The following is a 20,345-nucleotide window of genomic DNA, read 5'->3' as shown; positions in this document are numbered from 1 at the left end:
TTTATTTTGAACCTTGCAATCAATTACAGGGTCTGATCTTGAAATCTCACATGATTAAACAATGTGGAACAAGGTTAAGGCCCATTTTAAGAAAATTATTACTAACTTGGGTGGCAACAGCAGCAGAAAAAATATGTCAAACTTTTCGTTTGTAATTAGGTTGAAAATATTTAAGCAATAACAGTTGAAAGCCAGAAAGCATTATCACTGGATTGTAATTTACTTTATTTGATGCCAGACAAAATATCTTTCAGCTAGTCTTCAAATTTCCAATGCAGAAACAAAGACTTTTTAAAAATGTTATTTTCTGCTTGGGGCAGCTGTGTGTCTAGCCAAGTTAACTTGATTTCTTCGACAGCACTAGTCTCTGCCCCCGTATGCCTCTACAACTATGCAGATTTCTTAACTCCTAAATTGAAGAAAATGTACAATTCTATGGCAAAAGATAGGCAAAAAAGAGCTGATCTAGAAAACTCGACCATGTGGAAATAAATTAAATAAAAATTGTAGTTTGAAAATGGTTGTGACTCCTTATTTATGCTGAAAACAAAGGATTCAGCACACAACTCCCCTTTTCATTTAAGGTATGTGTATTATTATCAGGGACGGCCACAATGCCTCTGACTCTTCAATTAACCAAATGATGGGCCAAGGGTCCAAAGACCCGACAATACCTTCATATATCCACCATAGATTGTGTATATCTGGCAAAAAGATATTAGTAGCAGATCCTTTAAGTCCTGCAAGTTGTGAGGTAGGGTCTTCATTTCCCTCCTGCCAGTCAATCATTGTAGCATGGCTGAGCCAAAGGCCACAGTAGAGTTTTTTCAGCATCTCCTCCCTGGTCTGACAGAAAGGGCTCACAGAAAGCACCAAACTGCTTCCTGTCAGACTGGTAGAGGGAAACAAGCTCCTCTATCATGGTCCCCAGCTTGGCCACGTTACAATGATGGAGGTAAGCAGGCATGGGGGAGAGAATGTAAATAGTATGGAGTAGAGGGGGCAAAGAGACATGGTCTGAAGGGACACAAAGAGACACAGAGGGCAGAGGGGACGCATAGAAACACAGATGAGCTGTGGTAACTGTGACGGACCGCTGGCACTCTGACTGAGTACCTCCACCAATCGATGCGCCTAGTGCTCGCTGAGGACTCCAAGCACTATAAACGACACCATCAGCACTGCAGACCACACTTCCAGCGATGCAGCTGTGCCGGGGTCTCGCCGTCTCCACCCACCCTGGACCCAAGGCCAGGGTCCAGCTTCCAGTGAGGAATCTCTCTTTCCCCAGAGACCAGAAACAGGAACAAGCTCTTACCAGAGCTTAGTGATCATACCCTGGGGAGTATAGTGATTATAGCAACCCCCAGAGTGTAGTTCTCCCATTCCCCAAACATGAGCCAAGGCTTCAAGAAAGGTACAAGATGATCTGATTTTAATGACCACACACGGGCTTTTATGCAAGTCCCCATGCAGGGGGAAATCCCACAGGGTGGGACATAGTACAACCAATCATTTACAGGAAAACCGTAAAACACACCCAGCACCAACATACAATCCCTCCCCTCTGCCTGTGATATAATTACTGAACACAATGGGTTAATGTAATTTATCACAGGCAGGAAAAATAAACTTTTTATACATATACTGTAACTAAACAAATATGCATCATATTCACATAAAACATACATATTCAGAATCAGCATACTTTAAATATAAACATAACCAAAAATCATACAAATCCCTCCAGTACATAAAAAGTTAGGTGGAGGTCCCTTTATGACCGACCGCAAGCACATTTCCCTGCCCAAAACAGTTCCATAGATTTGGGCTGTGCGGCCGGTCAATTTCTTATGTTAAAGGCAGTTCACTTAGAAAAAACTACTAAGTCCCATTCAAATGCACGAACGAGGCCATTTGTGAAAATATCCCAGTCTAACAGTGTCTTTGATTCCAGCCAAAGCATTGAAGTTCCTGAGACCGCATTCGATAAATGAAAATGGCCGCCGTTCGGTTTTCGAATGGCGGCCACTTCGACTACTTCGGCACTTCGTGTCAGGGCTCCGCGGGCAGCGGTGAGGGGAGGCTGCAATCCTCCCGCGGTCCCCTCTCCCCTTACCGATAAGCTAGCGGTTGTCCTCTCCTCTTGACACGCCGCTCGCGTCCTCCTCTCCTCCTCCCAGCGGCAGCATGTCTAACGCTGCACGCTGGGAGCCGGCACTATTATCTAAGCGCCGGGGTCACTCACGTGACCCGGCATTAAAGCTGCAGTGCAACAAACACAGTGGGGGGTATAGATATCCCCCACGTGTGTTTGTTAATACTGATTGGTGGTTAGCCAATCAGGATTCAGGCTAGGATTTAAATACTTACCTTTCCTGTCTATCTGTGCCCTTTTGTGGTCTTTGCTTTATAGTATTGATTCTGAACGTGTGCTTTCTGGTTTCGTACTCTCTGGCTTGTTATACTGACTTTGTGACTTTCTCCTACCCTTTGACCTTGGCTTGTTTCTCGTTATTCTGTTTTCTGGTTCCCCTTACTCGGCTTGTCTCCTGACTATTCTGTGTGTGCTTAGCCCGGCCACTCTAAGGACCGGTACTGCACACTTTCTGTCTGTGTGTCTGTGTGTGTGTTAGCGTGTTGGGTTCCCCAGTATCGTGACATTACAACAGGGCCATAATGGAACCTGCTGACATACCACAGCTCCTAGTTAATCAGGAGGCTAGAATGAATGGCTTGGACCACCGTATGGATCAGTTTGCTCAAGCTTTGCAAACCATACTGGCTCGTACTGCACACTTGCAGCCTGCCGTTCAGGAGGCTGCTGCTGCTGTGCCCGAGCCCATTCCCACTCCGGTACCCGTTCCTGCGCATGTAGTGCATATGACGCCGCCACAGCGCTACAGCGGCGACCCAGCCTTGTGTCGTGGTTTCCTCAACCAAATCGACATCCATTTGGTGATGAATCCACGTTCCTATCCCACTGACAGATCTAAAATAGCCTTTTTGATAAACCACTTGTCAGGGAGAGCTTTAGCATGGGCTAATCCCATGTGGGAGAATGCTTCCCCAATGTCCTTTGCAGACTTTTTGACCGCTTTCAAACGCACATTTGATCAACCCGGTAGGGTTGCTTCTGCTGGCAAAGCTCTGCTTAGGGTACGACAGGGTAATAGATCTGTAGCGGATTACACTATCGAATTCCGCACTCTAGCAGCTGAAGTGGTTTGGAACAATGACGCCCTCGTAACAGCCTTTCAGGAGGGTTTGGCCGCTTACATACTGGATGAAATAGCATCCAGGGAATTGCCTGTTCTTTTGGATGATGTTATAGACTATATAATTCACTCAAAAAAGCCGTGGTAGATTACGTGCAGGCTTGCCATGTCTGTACACAGTGTAAGTCCCCTAATGTTAAACCCCTGGGACTCCTTATGCCCCTATCTGTACCCAAGAAACCGTGGACACACTTATCCATGGACTTTATTGTGGATCTTCCTTCATCTGATGGGCAGACAGTAATTTTGACTGTAACGGATAGGTTCTCCAAAATGGCGCACTTCATTCCCCTTAAGAAGCTACCTTCTGCGGTTCAGTTGGCTCAGGTGTTTGCCAAAGAAGTGTTCCGCTTGCATGGTATACCACAAGATATCGTATCTGACAGGGGCCCTCAGTTTGTCTCTCGGTTTTGGAGAGGCTTTTGTGCTGAGAAGGGGGTCTCCTTATCGTTTGCTTCCTCCTATCATCCGCAATCTAATGGAGCTGCCGAACGAGCAAATCAGTCTGTGGAGTTGTATTTACGCTGTTTCACGAATGCACACCAGGACAACTGGTCCCATCTCCTTCCCTGGGCTGAGTTTGCCAGGAACACTGTGTCTCATTCTTCTACTGGCGTAAGTCCTTTTATGGTGGCTTATGGGTTCCAACCCGCTGTCCTTCCCGGTGTGTTCTCCGACAAGGGAATGCCCGCTTTGGACGAGCACCTCGCCATTCGTGAAAATAGGTCCATGCTGCTCTTTGTCGTGCTGCTGCTACTCAAAAGAGATTTGCTGATCGTCGCAGATGTGCGGCTCCTTCTTATGCTCCGGGTGATAAGGTTTGGTCGTCCTCTAGGAATCTCCGCCTTAGGGTTCCCTCGATGAAGTTCGCGCCCAAGTTCCTTGGTCCCTATAAGGTGTTGCGTAGGGTGAATCCTGTGTCTTACTCCTTGGCCTTGCCCCCTTCCATGCGCATACCTAACACCTTTCACACCTCCCTTTTGAAGCCCTTGCTCTGTAATCGGTTCTCTGGGTCTCTCAGGCGTTCCGATGCCCTCCGCGAGGTCTCTAGTGACGTATATGAGGTGGCTGCTCTCCTTGATTCTCGTTTCTCTCGAGGTCGGTTGCAGTATCTGGTTGATTGGAAGGGTTACGGCCCGGAGGAGCGGTCGTGGGTTTCTGTCTCTGACTTGGACGCGCCCTCTTTGATCCGCTCCTTTCATGTGCGGTTTCCTTTGAAGCCTTCGGCTTCCCGCCCTCTGGGCAGTCTTCAAGGGGGGGGGGGTTATGTCAGGGCTCTGCGGGCAGCGGTGAGGGGAGGCTGCAATCCTCTCGCAGCACTCACCCTCGGTCCGTCGCCGCCCGCGGTCCCCTCTCCCCTTACCAATAAGCGAGCGGCATCCTCTCCTCTTGACACGCCGCTCGCGTCCTCCTCTCTTCCTCCCAGCGGCAGCATGTCTAACGCTGCACGCTGGGAGCCGGCACTATTATCTAAGCACCGGGGTCACTCACGTGACCCGGCGTTAAAGCTACAGTGCAACAAACACAGTGGGGGGTATAGATATCCCCCACGTGTGTTTGTTAATACTGATTGGTGGTTAGCCAATCAGGATTCAGGCTAGGATTTAAATACTTACCTTTCCTGTCTATCTGTGCCCTGTTGTGGTCTTTGCTTTATAGTATTGATTCTGAACGTGTGCTTTCTGGTTTCGTACTCTCTGGCTTGTTATACTGACTTTGTGACTTTCTCCTACCCTTTGACCTTGGCTTGTTTCTCGTTATTCTGTTTTCTGGTTCCCCTTACTTGGCTTGTCTCCTGACTATTCTGTGTGTGCTTAGCCCGGCCACTCTAAGGACCGGTACTGCACACTTTCTGTCTGTGTGTCTGTGTGTGTGTTAGCGTGTTGGGTTCCCCAGTATCGTGACACTTCGACTGCATCCGAAGTGCCATTTTTAAAGTACAAATCCTTTCTCTGGGAGTTAAAGGGCCAGCAGCAGCACAATGAAAATCCATTGTGCCCAAATCTTGTATTTAAAGGGCCAAACCTCCCAGGGACCATAATCACATGGCAAAGGGCAGGCCAGCAGGCCTCTCCAGGCACAAGTGGCGAGGTTAATTTCGCCACAGTAACAAAAAGAGACACAGAAGGGCTGGAGGGTACACAAAGAGTTATGGATAGGCTGGGGAGACACAAGTAGACACAGCGTGGCTGGGGGACACAAAGAGTCACAGAGGGGCTGGGAACACCCATAAAGAGACACAGTGGGGCTGGGGACACACACAAGACACACAGCTTAAATTATTGGAAATCATAATGCAAACTCCTAATGTGATGGTTTTTAACACCAACCACACTCAACTATCCCTTCCTAAACACACCGGATCACTACTTTGTATGTTTTGGGCATGCCCTATATTAACAGAGTTCTTGATAGCAATCCAAGCACTAATACTAGTTTGCACAGGCATCTCAATATTACTTACTCCTTCTGTATAACTGTTACATATATTTCCTAAAAATATTAACAAGATTCAGCAAAATCTAAAATTTCCTACATAGCTGCTTGCTCTAGTGTGGCGGAATACTGGAAAAAGACAGTTGCTGCCCACAATCCATTGTTTTAGATGAATTAGTTAGACATAGGTATACCAGAAAATCTTCCAAATCATTTTAGTGGCCAGTCCTGAAATCAGAGCAACACTATATGGAAAGCAAGACATGACACAAATCCTCATTCTCACTTCCCTATGAGATTTACATCACTCTTAATAATGGATTTGCTATACGTACATTTTTCATGTACTTTTTTTTCTTAATTCTGCTCAAGTATGTTGTTCTTTTGTATGGTTATACATCATTTATATAGTCAGATATTGCACAGATAATACTGTACCATGATATTGTTGCAACATTTATTTTAAGCAACATCTGGAAACACTTTGTCTGACTTTTGAATATTTCTTCAGCTGTACAAACAATTGTCTGTTAAGTATTTTATAAAACTAATAAAGAATAAATTGAAAAACAAAGTAAGGTAATATAGCAAAATGGGATGCTAATACTAAAACATCTTACACATGTCATAATGACTCCTATAATTGAATGTGGAATAATGATCAGTAGAAGAATATATTCATTAACTATAGTATGTGTCATTGTATTTTACACTTTAATTTCTGTGCATTCTATATATTTAAATTTTGTCATCCTTTATATACTTGTCAGACATCCAAAATTCTATAGTGACATAAAATAGTAATAAAAAAGAGATGGATCATTGTAATCCTGTTTTGAAAACAGTTAATACTGTTTAAAGACAGTTAATATTAACAGAAGAGGAGGAGGAATGTCAGATTAGGGAGGTGGAATGTAGGTGAAATATAAGGTATAAGGTTGGAATTAGTGATGTCCCGAACGGTTCACTGGTGAATAGTTCCTGGCGAACATAGCTTGTTCGCGTTCGCTACGGAAGGCGAACATATGCGATGTTCGGTCCGCCCCCTATTCGTCATCATTGAGTAAACTTTGACCCTGTACCTCACAGTCAGCAGACACATTCCAGCCAATCAGCAGCAGACCCTCCCTCCCAGACCCTCCCACCTCCAAGACAGCATACAATTTAGATTAATTCTGAAGCTGCATTATTTTTTTTATTTTTTTTTTGTGTTTGTGTTTATTATAGCCAGTAACCTGTGTTTATTATACATTATCCTCCCATAGCCAGTAACCTGTGCTGCTTATACATTATCCCCCTCCATAGCCAGTAACCTGTGTTTACTATACATTATCCCCCATAGCCAGTAACCTGTGTTTATTATACATTATCTCCCCATAGCCAGTAACCTGTGTTTATTATACATTATCCCCCCATAGCCAGTAACCTGAGTTTATTATACATTATCCTCCCATAGCAAGTAACCTGTGTTTATTATACATTATCCTCCTATAGCCAGTAACCTGTGTTTATTATACAGTATCCTCCCATAGCCAGTAACCTATGTTTATTATACATTATCCCCCCATAGCCAGTAACCTGTGTTTATTATACATTATCCCCCCATAGCCAGTAACCTGTGTTTATTATACATTACCCCCCCCCCCATAGCCAGTAACCTGTGTTTATTATACATTATCCCTCCCATAGCCAGTAACCTGTGTTTATTATACATTATCCCCCATAGCCAGTAACCTGTGTTTATTATACATTATCCTCCCATAGCCAGTAACCTGTGCTGCTTATACATTATACCCCCCATAGCCAGTAACCTGTGTTTATTATACATTATCCTCCCATAGCCAGTAACCTGTGTTTATTAAACATTATCCCTCCCATAGCCAGTAACCTGTGTTTATTATACATTATCCCCCCATAGCCAGTAACCTGTGTTTATTATACATTATCCTCCCAAAGCCAGTAACCTGTGTTTATTATACATTATCCCCCCATAGGCAGTAACCTGTGCTTATTATACATTATCCTCCCATAGCCAGTAACCTGTGTTTATTATACATTATCCCTCCCATAGCCAGTAACCTGTGTTTATTATACATTATCCCCCCCATAGCCAGTAACCTGTGTTTATTATACATTATCCCTCCCATAGCCAGTAACCTGTGTTTATTATACATTATCCCCCCCATAGCCAGTAACCTGTGTTTATTATACATTATCCCCCATAGTCATTTACCGTTGGACCTAGGCAGCATGATGTCTTAGGCCGGCCCAGAGAGTGAGTGAGTGAGTGAATAATATAATATATATGTTCAGAAACATATTAATAATATATGTAAATCGGGTTCATGCAAAGAGGGTGAAAAGATATTAAAGAAAAACACACTTATTGCATCAAATTTACAAAGCCAAACTTTTAAAAGCTTTCCTCATTTCTTTCTCGGGATGAGGAATATATCGGTTGTAGACTGAGGATTTCCATCTGCCCAATCTTTTAATAATATGCACTGGAGTGTCAGTGTTGAAGGAGACCGAAGCTGCCCCTATTCTAAATGAAAGACCCGAGACATGGATACAACCCAATCTTAGGAGTAGTGTTCTGATGTAGAAGATGAATTTAGCCGTAGTCAGAGGGATTCAGTGAGAGTAGTGATGAAATGAGTGTGGGTAAGTAAGAGTCAAGTATTTTAACTGGGCACTAGTTCTAGGTGGGATAAAGTGGTATAGCGGATGGATGAGTAGTTTGGTTCGTTTTAGAGGTTTGTAGAGAAAGTATATAGTGATCATGATTTTTAGCGATATCCAATATTTTTAAGGTGGTCTCAAACAAACATAAAATGCTATATAAAATTTGTGGGAATATCGAATAGTCGTGTACAGTAAATCGTGTACAGTTAATCAGAGAGGGCTCAGAATATCAAACCATCGATCAGTAACCTGGATGAAGTAGGGGGTCTATCTGTTTTATTAAATATGCGGTAATATGCTTTTGTTAGGATAGGACGTTACGAAAGGTGTGTGATTGGGATAAGTGGTTGTGGCTGTATTTACCTTATCCTGGGACCGACCTGGCTCCTAAGCTTGAGCCGCGCGTGGCTGGATTACTCCTGCCTCCACACGAGCCGCATGCGGCTTGTTCTCCTCTTCTGACTTAGCCGCGTGCACTGACCGCAGTGATCGGTCACGTGGCCCGCCTGGCACTAGGAGCACATCTCGAGTCACGAGCTCGCTCTTAAAGGGGAAATGGGAGCCAAACGTTGATTCAGGCTCCCATTGGCCCATGTCATTCCAGCACCCCCACACACGAACGTTTTGGGGGCGTAGGCATGACGTGGGCCAATCAAATGTTAAAGGATATTTAAACTTCCCTAGCCCTATCCACTTTGTCCTATCGTGGTTTCTGTGTCAGTACCCTTTAGTGCGTTCCTTGATCTATTTTGTTTATTTTGGTATTGACCATGGCTTTGTTCTTGACTCTGAATTTATCTTTAACCCTTTCCTATCTTGTTTGCCCGTGTGACTGATTACCATCTACCTGACTCTGGCTTGTTCTCGTTTTCGTAGTCTCTCTGTTACCATGACCTCGTCTCGTTTCTGATTATGCTTTATCTCTGTCTGACGTTTAGTCTGGCATTCTAAGTCCAGATAATATGTTATATCCTAGTCTTGTCCCTTGCTATCCTAAACTCTGCGTGTTGGGGTATTACATCATGACATTATGATAGGACCATGGGCCCTGCAGGTTTAGGACAGCAAATGGCCTCCTATGAGGCAAGATTTTAAGAACAGGATCACCGTATGGACCAAATTGCCCAGGCCCATCAGACACTTTTGTCCAGAAATGCTTATTTGGCCCCTGAGACACTGGTATGCGTACCATCTCAACCTGTACCTCCCATTCCAGAGGCATCTATCCTGACTAGAGATGTCCCGAATAGTTCGCTGGCGAATAGTTCGCTGGCGAATAGTTCGCTGGCGAATAGTTCCTGGCGAACATGGCTTGTTCGCGTTCGCCACGGATGGCAAACATATGCGATGTTCGGTCCGCCCCCTATTCGTCATCATTGAGTAAACTTTGACCCTGTACCTCACAGTCAGCAGACACATTCCAGCCAATAAGCAGCAGACCCTCCCTCCCAGACCCTCCCACCTCCTGGACAGCATCCATTTTAGATTCATTCGGAAGCTGCATTCTTTTTTTTTTTTTAGACAGAAGTTTGTTATATTTGAGCATGCTAGGCTGAACGTGCGTATATCATGGCTAGTTGCACTGAGGGTATGAGTATATAGCAGTACATTGTTGTGAAAGATGGCTGTCATGTTTAGGGTGTAGCTTGCACGTTATCAACTGTGTATTTATATCAGCAGCTCCTCCACTAGTTATAAATCAAGTGTGAGTCGCCCCATGAGATGAGACTAGTGAATAACATAATACATGAACGGTTAAGGTAAAGGCATGTAAGGAACTACGACAATAAACTCTTTAGGAGGTGAAATAATGACATGTTTAAACGCTTGCTACTTTACGATTAGTTAATGTGCAGAGAGCAGTTCATGTGATCAAAGGCATGGTGTGGAGGATCGGCTATAGTGGGACATGCTTGGCAGGCTGCTGTTTACTGCTTGTGCTCATCCGATCCCTTCTGGGCATCAGGCGCAGACCCTGGGAGTCCCTGATACCTGGAAAAACAAAGGCAAGTCTCTGGCTGAGTGCCGGGTTCGCGGCTTGAGGTGGTGGAAGCTTGTTTTGTCGGGTGGTCGGATCTGTCCCGCTGGTGCTTCACATCCGGTGCGGGATTGTGGTGGCTTAAGGTGGAGGCGAGTGCTTGACGTGGGGCAGGCTCTGCATTTCTGTTTGTGCCTCCGGTCCCGTCTTCGACGCCTTTGGCGTTGGTGGATTTTAATGGGGACTGCTTCGCTTAGCTGTGGTGGAGCTTGTTGGGGCTGTGGTGGAGCTTGTTGGGGCCTCCTGCTTGTTATTTGCTTCCAAAATTTATTAAAGAGTCTGTCCAGATTAGACTCAATATCCTGCCATGCTTTGCTGGTACCAGGAAGACACGCGGCTGCCGCCATATTGGGAGAGTCGCAGATGAGTATGTCAGCCTGGGTGGCTGTGCTCTGTGCATCCATTAGCTCCAGACAGCCTCTCAGGGGTGGACCGGGATAACCCCCACCGGTCCGACGGAGCTCCTGCCGGGAAGTAGCTGCTCCTGGGCATCCCAGGATCGGGAGATCGGCCGCCTCTCCCGCCTGGTGAGCACCAGGCCACACTTGCCACGCGGAGGTAAGTAAGACTCTGTCGAGTTGCTGACCACTATTAAGCATGTCGGGTCAGTCAGGAAGGAGCAACATTGCTGGGTCATCCCCTTCTGGGGTGAAAGTCACTTGCTTAAAGTGAGATATTGAGGGAGCTCACACGAAGTGCCTCTTTCCTCCATGACAGCTAGGCCCCGCCCCCCGGAAGCTGCATTCTTAGTGAGAGGAGGGACAGTGTAGCTGCTGCTGATTTAATAGGGAAATCGATAGCTAGGCTAGTGTATTCCGTGTCCACTACAGTCCTGAAGGACTCATCTGATCTCTGCTGTAAGGACAGCACCCCAAAAAGCCCTTTTTAGGGCTAGAACATCAGTCTGCTTTTTTTTTTTGTGTGTAATCTAATTGAAGTTGCCTGCCTGCCAGCATGTGTGTCAGGCTAACAGCGTATACTGTGCCCACTTGCCCAGTGCCACCACTCATATCTGATGTCACAATAGCTTGCATTTAAAAAAAAAAACTTTTTTGACTGTAATATAATAGCAGTCAGTTTCCTTCACATGTGTGCGTTTCAGGGCCTGCCAGGGCACAGTGTTAAACCAATGCAACTCATATCTGGTGTAACAGTAGTGTAAATGAAAAAAAAAAAAAAACCTAGAAATTTGACTGTGAAATAATAGCAGTCAGTTTCCTTCACACGTGTGCGTTTCAGGGCCTGCCAGGGCACAGTGTCACACCAGTGCAACTCATATCTGGTGTAACAGTAGTGTACATTTAAAAAAAAATACAGGGGGCTTGTTGTCACCTTTCGGGGACCCTTGGTGTTGTACGTGGCTGGGTGGAGGAAGAGACCTTCAATGACATCAGTGAGGACAAGGAACGTGACATGGCTAGCTTGGTATCCAACCTTGTGCAAATGGGGAGTTTGCGGTTGTGCAAATGGACTGTTTGCGGTTGTTTGTGGTGCGTTACGGGGGAGTTTGGTCTGTCACTGTGAAGCATGCGTAACCCTTACACTACCTTATTGATACAACATCATACCTGATGTTTTAAAGCACGTCATTCCAAACAATTTAGGAATGTTAGGTGATTTATGCCCTTTATGGATTAAAACCAGACTCTGCATCAACTATGTAATTTTCCATGGGAGTTTTGCCATGGATCCCCCTCCGGCATGCCACAGTCCAGGTGTTAGTCCCCTTGAAACAACTTTTCCATCACTATTGTGGCCAGAAAGAGTCCCTGTGGGTTTTAAAATTCACCTGCCTATTGAAGTCTATGGCGGTTCACCCGGTTCGCCCGTTCGCGAACATTTGCGGAAGTTCGCGTTCGCCATTCGTGAACGGAAAATTTTATGTTTGCGACATCACTAGTTGGAATCAGTTCATGAAGTAAGGCTTTTACATCTGCATGCAAGTAATGTTTGTTGTGTGTGGGTTGAGTGCTTTACTGAATTATGTGGCTTTGATTATTCCATGTATGTGGCTAGACTGAGTGAGTGTTAGTTTGTGAGACTGATGGGAAAGTCAGTTATACAGACAGCTAAAGGCATACAGACACAGATCATTGCTTTATTGTTTATTAAAATGATTCAATCACAATATCTTGACTCATATCTACAGCATTCTTCTTTAGGAAGAAAAGGACCCAGAGATATTTAAATTTGGCTGGAGGAAATGGCATGCAACCACTGAGGGATGACCATGTGGATGGTGAATAGAAGAGGAAGATGGAATGGAAAGGGGGTGAAATCCCAGTAGAAGGTCATTGGGGTGTTAGAGTGTGTGTGTGTGTGAATGTATGCATGCACGCGAGCAGTTAGACAAATAGGGTTGCGAGATCCATCACTCTTCTTCAAGCTGTGGGACACTACATGAACAGTACTACATTGTAATAGGTATGATGCATATACTATAAGAGGGAAATCAGTTAATCAAGGGGTGAATCCAAAGGAACTGTTATGATTAAGTAACGGATTTCCCTTCTGCATGTAAATTCTACAGATCATAGGGCAGCCCTCTTGTAATCTACATACCATGGGGCAGATCTTTTTATGTACTATTCATCAACATCAAAATATAATTATCACAAATGCAATGTTTGATATATATACTCATTGAGATTTAGACATTTTCCAACTCTAAGCAGTTATCGTGTGTGAAAACATTACTATCATAATATGTTGATTTGTTATTGGCAAATACTGTACATATTGCTAGCTAAAGACCTTTATTGATGCCAGTGTGATTGTAATGTTTCTTTTTGGAGGTTGGCTTTATTATATAGATTTTACAGCTTAGATTTATGTTTAGTGAAAAGGGCACTCAGTACACAATGAGTTGTATTGGTTATAATGTAAGGAGTCCCCTGGTTCCCCTATTATGAGTTCATCTGTTTGTCCTGTGGATGCCTGGCACCATAACCAATAGAGTGCTCTGTAGTGGTTAAAGTGCTCGAGTCACCCTTTAGTGCCTAGTGGTTTTAGGTTCTGTAAGGTGATGTACAGAATGTGTGGTTTTCTTTTGATTAAATTAAATTATACAATGATGATTTTAAATGCTGTAAGATATCTATCCACCTGTTATTTAAATAGGCAGACCATGGCTTAAAATTCTGTATTGTATGTTATGTACACAGTATACACACACTGCACAATATCATCTCAGTTCCACATCCATTGCTATGTATCTCTCTATCTGCCCAGTACCAACCCTGCCATATCAGTAAGGGTAGAAGGACATGTATGAAATATATGACAGATGTTCAAGGTAGAAACTATATGTGTTGGTGGGTATGCATGTGTCTGTGTGTTTATATGTACGTACACTGTACGAGTACCTGTGTGTTTATGTCCATCTTTATTCGTGAGAAACTAGAAATACAGGGAATCATTTCTGGCATGCCAGTTGGTGAGGAGCAAAGTTCAACAAAAATATATAAAAGCATATGTTAGTGAAAAATAATTCCATTTTGGGGTTCTGGAGGCATTAATTAAACCACTAAAACTTTGGTGTCAGGGTTTTTGGTATGTTCATAACTGCATTATTTTCTCACAATACACATTACACATCCTATAATATATGTGTCTATTGTATATTGTGTGTTTTATATATGCTATGTGATGATGGCTTTATTTTTTCCTACAATATAAAAATATATTTCAAATAGCAGTATAAATAATGTAACAGTTGTCAGTTTCCCCTTTTGATCATTCTACATGAAGTGGCATAACTTATTATTTGTGATAAAAAGCACTTGTAGCTGGTAACATGACGTGACTTTATAAATACATCATTCAATTCCTAAGAACCACCAGTGGGAAATTTAAAAAAAGCATTTTATATAATTTCATTGAATTTAATAATCTGAACATGTCACAATAATATAGGAAACTGACCCCTAGGTCAAATTAAAGAATTATGATTTGATATAATGTGGTTTTAGCCTAGAAGCACTACATGACCTTGAACGGTCTGTATTACCTTCCTGCTTATGGCTATATTAGATTATGAGGCCAGTGGGGCTTTATTTAATTGCACATTAATTATTCATAAGCTTATGAGATAGCATTAAAAAATGCTAAAACTCCCCTTAAGAAAAATCATCCCCTCAGAACAAAACAAATTGAAGGTGCTTTGTGGTAATGTATGAATACCAAATGTTATGCACATTAAAATATGTTGTATATGCCATGCATCATAATAATGTATATCGCATGTACATTTTAACTACAAGCTATTAAGTGTTTGACGTAATTTGAGTTAACCATTGCTTGGACACAGCTATAGTGGAGTGATGTAATGCTGAAGGTATATAATTACACTGTATTCATAACAAAACCACACATTCCGTACATGTGGATACTATAACTGTTAATCTTTTCCATGGGATCTCATTTAATTAAATGCAATGAGCTGGGAATAATTGAAAAAAATGATTTAGCCAAGTGCTCTCCTAATCAAGGTTGGTCAAGATATTGATGTTCTGCTAGCTCCACCACACAGATTCTATTCTCCAAAAGCATTTACAAAAAAAACATAAATCAATTTATTGTACACACATCTGCCTTACCAGCTGATAGGTATCCATTCATATATGCCTTATTGAAATACTTGATACTCTTATTACATGGCCGTTTGCTCTGTATTCCAAATAGAAGAATGCCTAAGAAAATGACAACCTTTTGCATTTTATTCCTGTTATGTACAGCTCGAATTCCTCACTTAAAATAAAAAAATCAATCACCATGTGAGCGTTTATTGTAAATATTACTAGGATAAGAACTGATTAATGCTTTGAAAACAATACTTTATAAAAACAAGACACAACCAGCATTTGGTTTTACTTCTTAGACTACATCAGTGATGTTAAACATGTGCACTTCCTAATTATATATGCAATGTGTGTTCCACATGCTTAGGCAAGTTCTCCAAAGGCTTTATGAGGTAAGAAGCAATTATCCTCGCTAGGTTTTTAATAAAGATTACAGAATTTTCACCTAGACATACCATAGACATTTACCAAGTGTTTAGGCAAAAATATGGCATTTCATTTGTTGTGTGCTATACAACTCCATGACTCTCATAGTGTGGATGTTTTTTTTTATATGTGTAGTGGTATACAGATAATGCATAATTAAATAAGTAAAATAATACACAGTCTCAAATAGATAGGATTTTTACACACTGTAAGATTACTGACCCCCCAAAAAGAAAACCCTCTTTCCAGATGGTCTTTTAAATCCAAGTTTTAGTAAATTCAAAAGTAAGTTGGACCCACAGTACCTGAGTAATAGTGCAGCTTCCCAGAAGTAAAATCCCGAGACAGCTGTTAAAATGCACTTGTTCCTGGCCATTCTTTGTGGTGACAGGCTGTGGGATTAGAATCATCAAAGTGACAGATCACAATAGCACGGCTGGGGAGAAATTATACGGAGCCAGTGATGTTAGGAAGAAGTGCTGAATTTCAGTACCCGGGACAGCTCACTGTAATCCTAAAAACGCGAGTCTTCCGTTCAGTTCAGTGTTCTCTGTGGCTATACAATGCATTCCACATAGCTCACGTGTAAATACAAGTGGAATTATATAGATGCTAGGAATCCAGATGTTAAAGACAGCAAAAAAAGAATGCAAAAAGTATCCAATCCTGACAGATGCGGCAGCATTCCAACACACCGAACTGTGCCTCTACAAGGAGGCTGGACTGTGGACCAGGGACGGGATAAAGGCGTGTTGGTACAGAGCCAATGGTAATATAATGTGATGTGGTGAAGGTACGACTAGCTGGTAATTATAAACCATTTAAATGCTGCAACAGCACGTGGGTCTAATGAAAGTCAGTTATAAAATTAGAGCTCCGTCCAGTTTAAACACTGATCTACAAAATGCTCCCCTCACATAGTGTTTTCTTTTTGCACTGATTACGGCTGGGAAGATGAGAATGGTGTATTGAAATGAATGTCTCTTCCGTGCTTTCACCAGTCCAGCACACCCCCCTTACCCCACCCCACCTCAATGGAATAGAAAGGGGGATGTGCTAGCAGCCCAGTGCAATCAATCAGAGAGCTGAATGCAGACATCAGCCACAGCAAAGTCTACAAATCGGTGGCCACACTACCTGTTCAGAATGGATAAAATAGTGTGTCCAATTCAACAGTCGGTTGCTTGGTGTGGATGTCTGTTGAGGTTATAAACAGACTGTGTGAACGAGCTGATAGACGAACGGTGCCCAGGAATGCACATTTTATTTCAACTAAATTGGGGAAATCGATCAAGATACGAGAAGCACACTTAAACATGCATAATGAATCTGTAAATGGCAGTAGCTTCAAGCAGAAGGCAGACCCTAAATTAATTTTCTTGTCAGAGGAGTGTAGATTCGGGATGAGTGATTTATGTGATAATATCCTTTAGCCCCTTAGAGATGAGGGATTAGTCAAATCCATTCATGCCTGGTATGGCATTATCCCTTAAGGGGTTAAGCAGTGTGTTGGTTCAGTCTTCTGTTTAAGTTGGATTTAGTTGGAGTTAGAGTTATATACAATAATGCAACGCTGATTTATGGTACACTTGCATTTTCTGTCCCATAAGACACTTCAAGGAGTGTCTTAATATTACAACAATTTTGCAGCTCAAATAGGAATCAAACTGTTATGTTTTAAAACAACAAATGATACCGCACTCAATGATTTAAAAATATTATGCTCTATTTAATAATTCTTAAATTTCATAAGTATTTAAATATGTACAAAAAAGAGAAAAAAAAAGTAATAATTTCATAAGGATAATGTATCCTATAGCAACCAATATAACTCCATGTATAAAAATTCCTACAAGAGCTAAACCACTTATATACAACACATTTGACAATTAGACAGTGTGCAGCACTGACCCAGGAAGCACCTCTAGTGGCCGTCTGTGGAGTGGCCACTAGAGGAGTCCCTTGGCTGTAATGTAACCACTGCCTTTTCTCTGAAAAGGCAGTGTTTACAGAAAAAAAAGCCTGCAGTTACATGCTATACTCTCCAGAATAACTACATTAAACTGTAGTTGTTCTGGTGACTATAGTGTCCCTTTAATAAATGTTTAAACTCTAAACAGTCTATTTCATTACCGTCTGTTATCTGGAAAAGCTTGCAGTTCAGTTTTATTTAAATAGCTTGAAAGATGCTGCATATTTAGCTATTGATTTAAACAGTACAAAATAAAACAATTTTTTATGTATTTTTCCGATATCAGAGAGTTTAACTGTGAGTTCCACTGATTTCTATATATTTTCTGTCATGTAAGACGATGGCTAAGATAGCTACATTTTAGAAAGTCATAACTCTGTGCAGAGGTGCTATGGTCTTACACACAGAGCTGTCAGCAGATTCCCCACTTGAGATGATATAAATATTAAACCATTACTATAATGTACATATGAAATATGAGTCTGATTAATATTATGACTGGCTAGTTAAACACATCTCAAAGGGAAGCAACATTTAAAAAAAGGATTGGTAGTTCATTGGTAGTTATGCCTTCATTGGGAGTACTGGTATTCTTTAGGGCTCACACAGTGTCCCTTTCTTTGAAAATGTTGTACAGAGATTGTGCAAGCTTCCTATTAAAAAGGAGTTATCTGTGACTTTCCCTTATTTATTATGAGGTTAAGTGAGGTATTAAAAACAAGATCAAAACTCTGAAATTATTTCACTGCTATTTGTCCATGAGAAGGACAATTTATAACTATATGAGCTAGAAGTACATATTAAAAGATAATATATCTGTGATGTAGAAGATTACATAACTACTCATGTAGAAGTGAAGTAATAGTAAGGACAACTTTTGACAAAAGAAGGGTGAAAACAGGTAGTTCAGAAACTCTGCTATTTCTATCAGATGCACTCAGAAAGATCAATATGATTGCTGCAGCACAGCCTTTTGATTTGCTTTTGATTGCATGCCCACTAGCCTCCCAATGCTTTACTATGAGAGAGCATTGGATTGGCCGAGATCATAGATCTCGATGATCTCAGCCAAGGAGGAAGCATTGAATTGGCTGAAATTATTAATCTTGATGATCTCAACCATTGATTGGCACAGTGCCGTGTTTTGCTGCACAAGTGCACTAGCCTCCCAGCACTTTCCTATGAGACTGCAATGGATTGGCTGAGATGATCAATTTTTATGATCTCAGCCATACAGATTGACACTGTGAGAAAAGGCAAGTAGAAATACTTTTTTTCTTCCTCCAGGTGGGGACCAGTCACCTAAACGGCCAATAGGGAACTATATTGTCAGGAATATATATTTGTATTCCTAACGCTATAGTGTTCCTTTAAGTGTTAAGTCCCTTTGTTTATGCAACATTGTACACACCTCCCCTGGCTGAGACTTAAACAGCCACCATGAACAAAGCTTTCATTTTTAAAGCACAGTGTGTTTACTTTAGAAGTTTGTACCTCCTGCACTGCTTATTTAACTTTAATCATCCACAGAAATCTGCTGTAGGCACTAGCAGGCAATTAGTAATGCATTTCTTTTTTAAATTAGCACAAGTGCAATAAGGTAAGTTAACATTTTTTTAGCTCTTTTTCAGGAATGCGAAGGGAGACTGCGTAAGTCTCAGAGAGGAGAAATATGGCAAGAGATGTATAAGCAAATTGGTTTAACTCCTAAATGGCAGAGAATTGAGACATATGACTTCAGGGGTATGATTTATACACCAAAAATTTCATCAAGCTAAATCAATTTTGGTGCTTAGAGTGTCCCGTTAAACAGTGATTGTGTACTATATTAGATACATAGTTAAAGACTGGTGTTATTTTTGTACATCATTTGTCTGGCCTTTTAATGTATTTTGTTGATCTTTTATATACGTTAATATGTTTTGGTATATGCTTTAGAGTTTCAATTTAATTTAGTGTTGGTGTATGAATGTCAATGCATATTAGAGTGCAAAGTCTGTGCATGGATTGTCCGTGGCTGAATGCAGTAGTGTATTTGAGTAGTGTATATGTGAATGTAGGAGCGTATTTGTATGTGTGTAGACTTCAAGCGTGTGTGAATGAGGGGTGTATGATAAATCTACAGTGGTGTATTTTGGTTTTGTGCTGCCCTAGACATGACTAAACTCAGGCACCCCCTTAATTTATATTTACCCCACTCCTTCCTGTCAAAACCACACCTCGCCCTGTTTAAGATCCACCAATTCCTCTCTCTACCCCTTCATCTTTAGGCTCCATATTTTCGTCTTACAGATCCAATTCTTCTGCTATGTACATTAAACGTAGGTAATGAGTGTCTATATTTTGTTGTTTTGTGTACCACTTCAAATGTATTTATTATTACAAGAAATAATCTTTAAATAGAATAATACAAAGTTAAATTCAGATTTTTTTTTACATAGATCAGTCATCAGTTTCAACGATACTGTATGAATCACAGGCCCTCAAATTGGTTAAATTAGCACCAAGACTTCAACCACTGTTAATGGACATAAATACCATTTGGGTCATTAATAAAATACAGTGGCATACTTCCATTAACATTGACATACTTCCCTTTCCGCAATGCCCCAGAGAGCTCCACTTACTTACTTGCTTTACCACAAAGCCCTAAATCCTTTTCCACAGACATTAAAAAAATAGGCAGAGCATCAATAGAGGGTAACAGACATACCATTATTAAAAATAAACCAGCATAGCATCAGTAAAATCCAGTGCTGAGTGTTAGTGTAAAGATATTTATTCCCTCCTATTTGTTTCTTACCTGTGGCCAGGGAGGAGGGCATTACACCCCCTGGTAGTCCATACAGTGCAGAGGAGGCCAAAACTCAGTTTTCAACCTCCAACAGCCATGCAGCTGCTCGTTTCCACTCTTGCGAGCCCAGCATTCA

At 41.8% G+C, this 20,345-nt stretch overlaps 1 protein-coding gene across 2 annotated transcripts in view; it reads right to left on the bottom strand.

Annotated features, from left to right (window-relative positions):
- GLRA3 (glycine receptor alpha 3) overlaps nucleotides 1-16,348 on the bottom strand; it is a 258,672-nt gene extending 242,324 nt beyond the window's left edge. For both annotated transcript variants that reach the window (XM_063460013.1, XM_063460014.1), the window contains exon 1: nucleotides 15,749-16,348. In XM_063460013.1, the coding sequence (XP_063316083.1) occupies nucleotides 15,749-15,819 (71 nt within the window). In that variant the 5' untranslated portion in view covers nucleotides 15,820-16,348. The remainder of the gene's footprint in view (nucleotides 1-15,748) is intronic.
- Between the last annotated feature and the right edge of the window lie 3,997 nt (nucleotides 16,349-20,345).

This window comes from Pelobates fuscus, chromosome 6 (assembly GCF_036172605.1).
Source record: "Pelobates fuscus isolate aPelFus1 chromosome 6, aPelFus1.pri, whole genome shotgun sequence".
NCBI lineage: Eukaryota > Metazoa > Chordata > Amphibia > Anura > Pelobatidae > Pelobates > Pelobates fuscus.
This window is presented reverse-complemented; position numbering and strand designations above follow the sequence as displayed.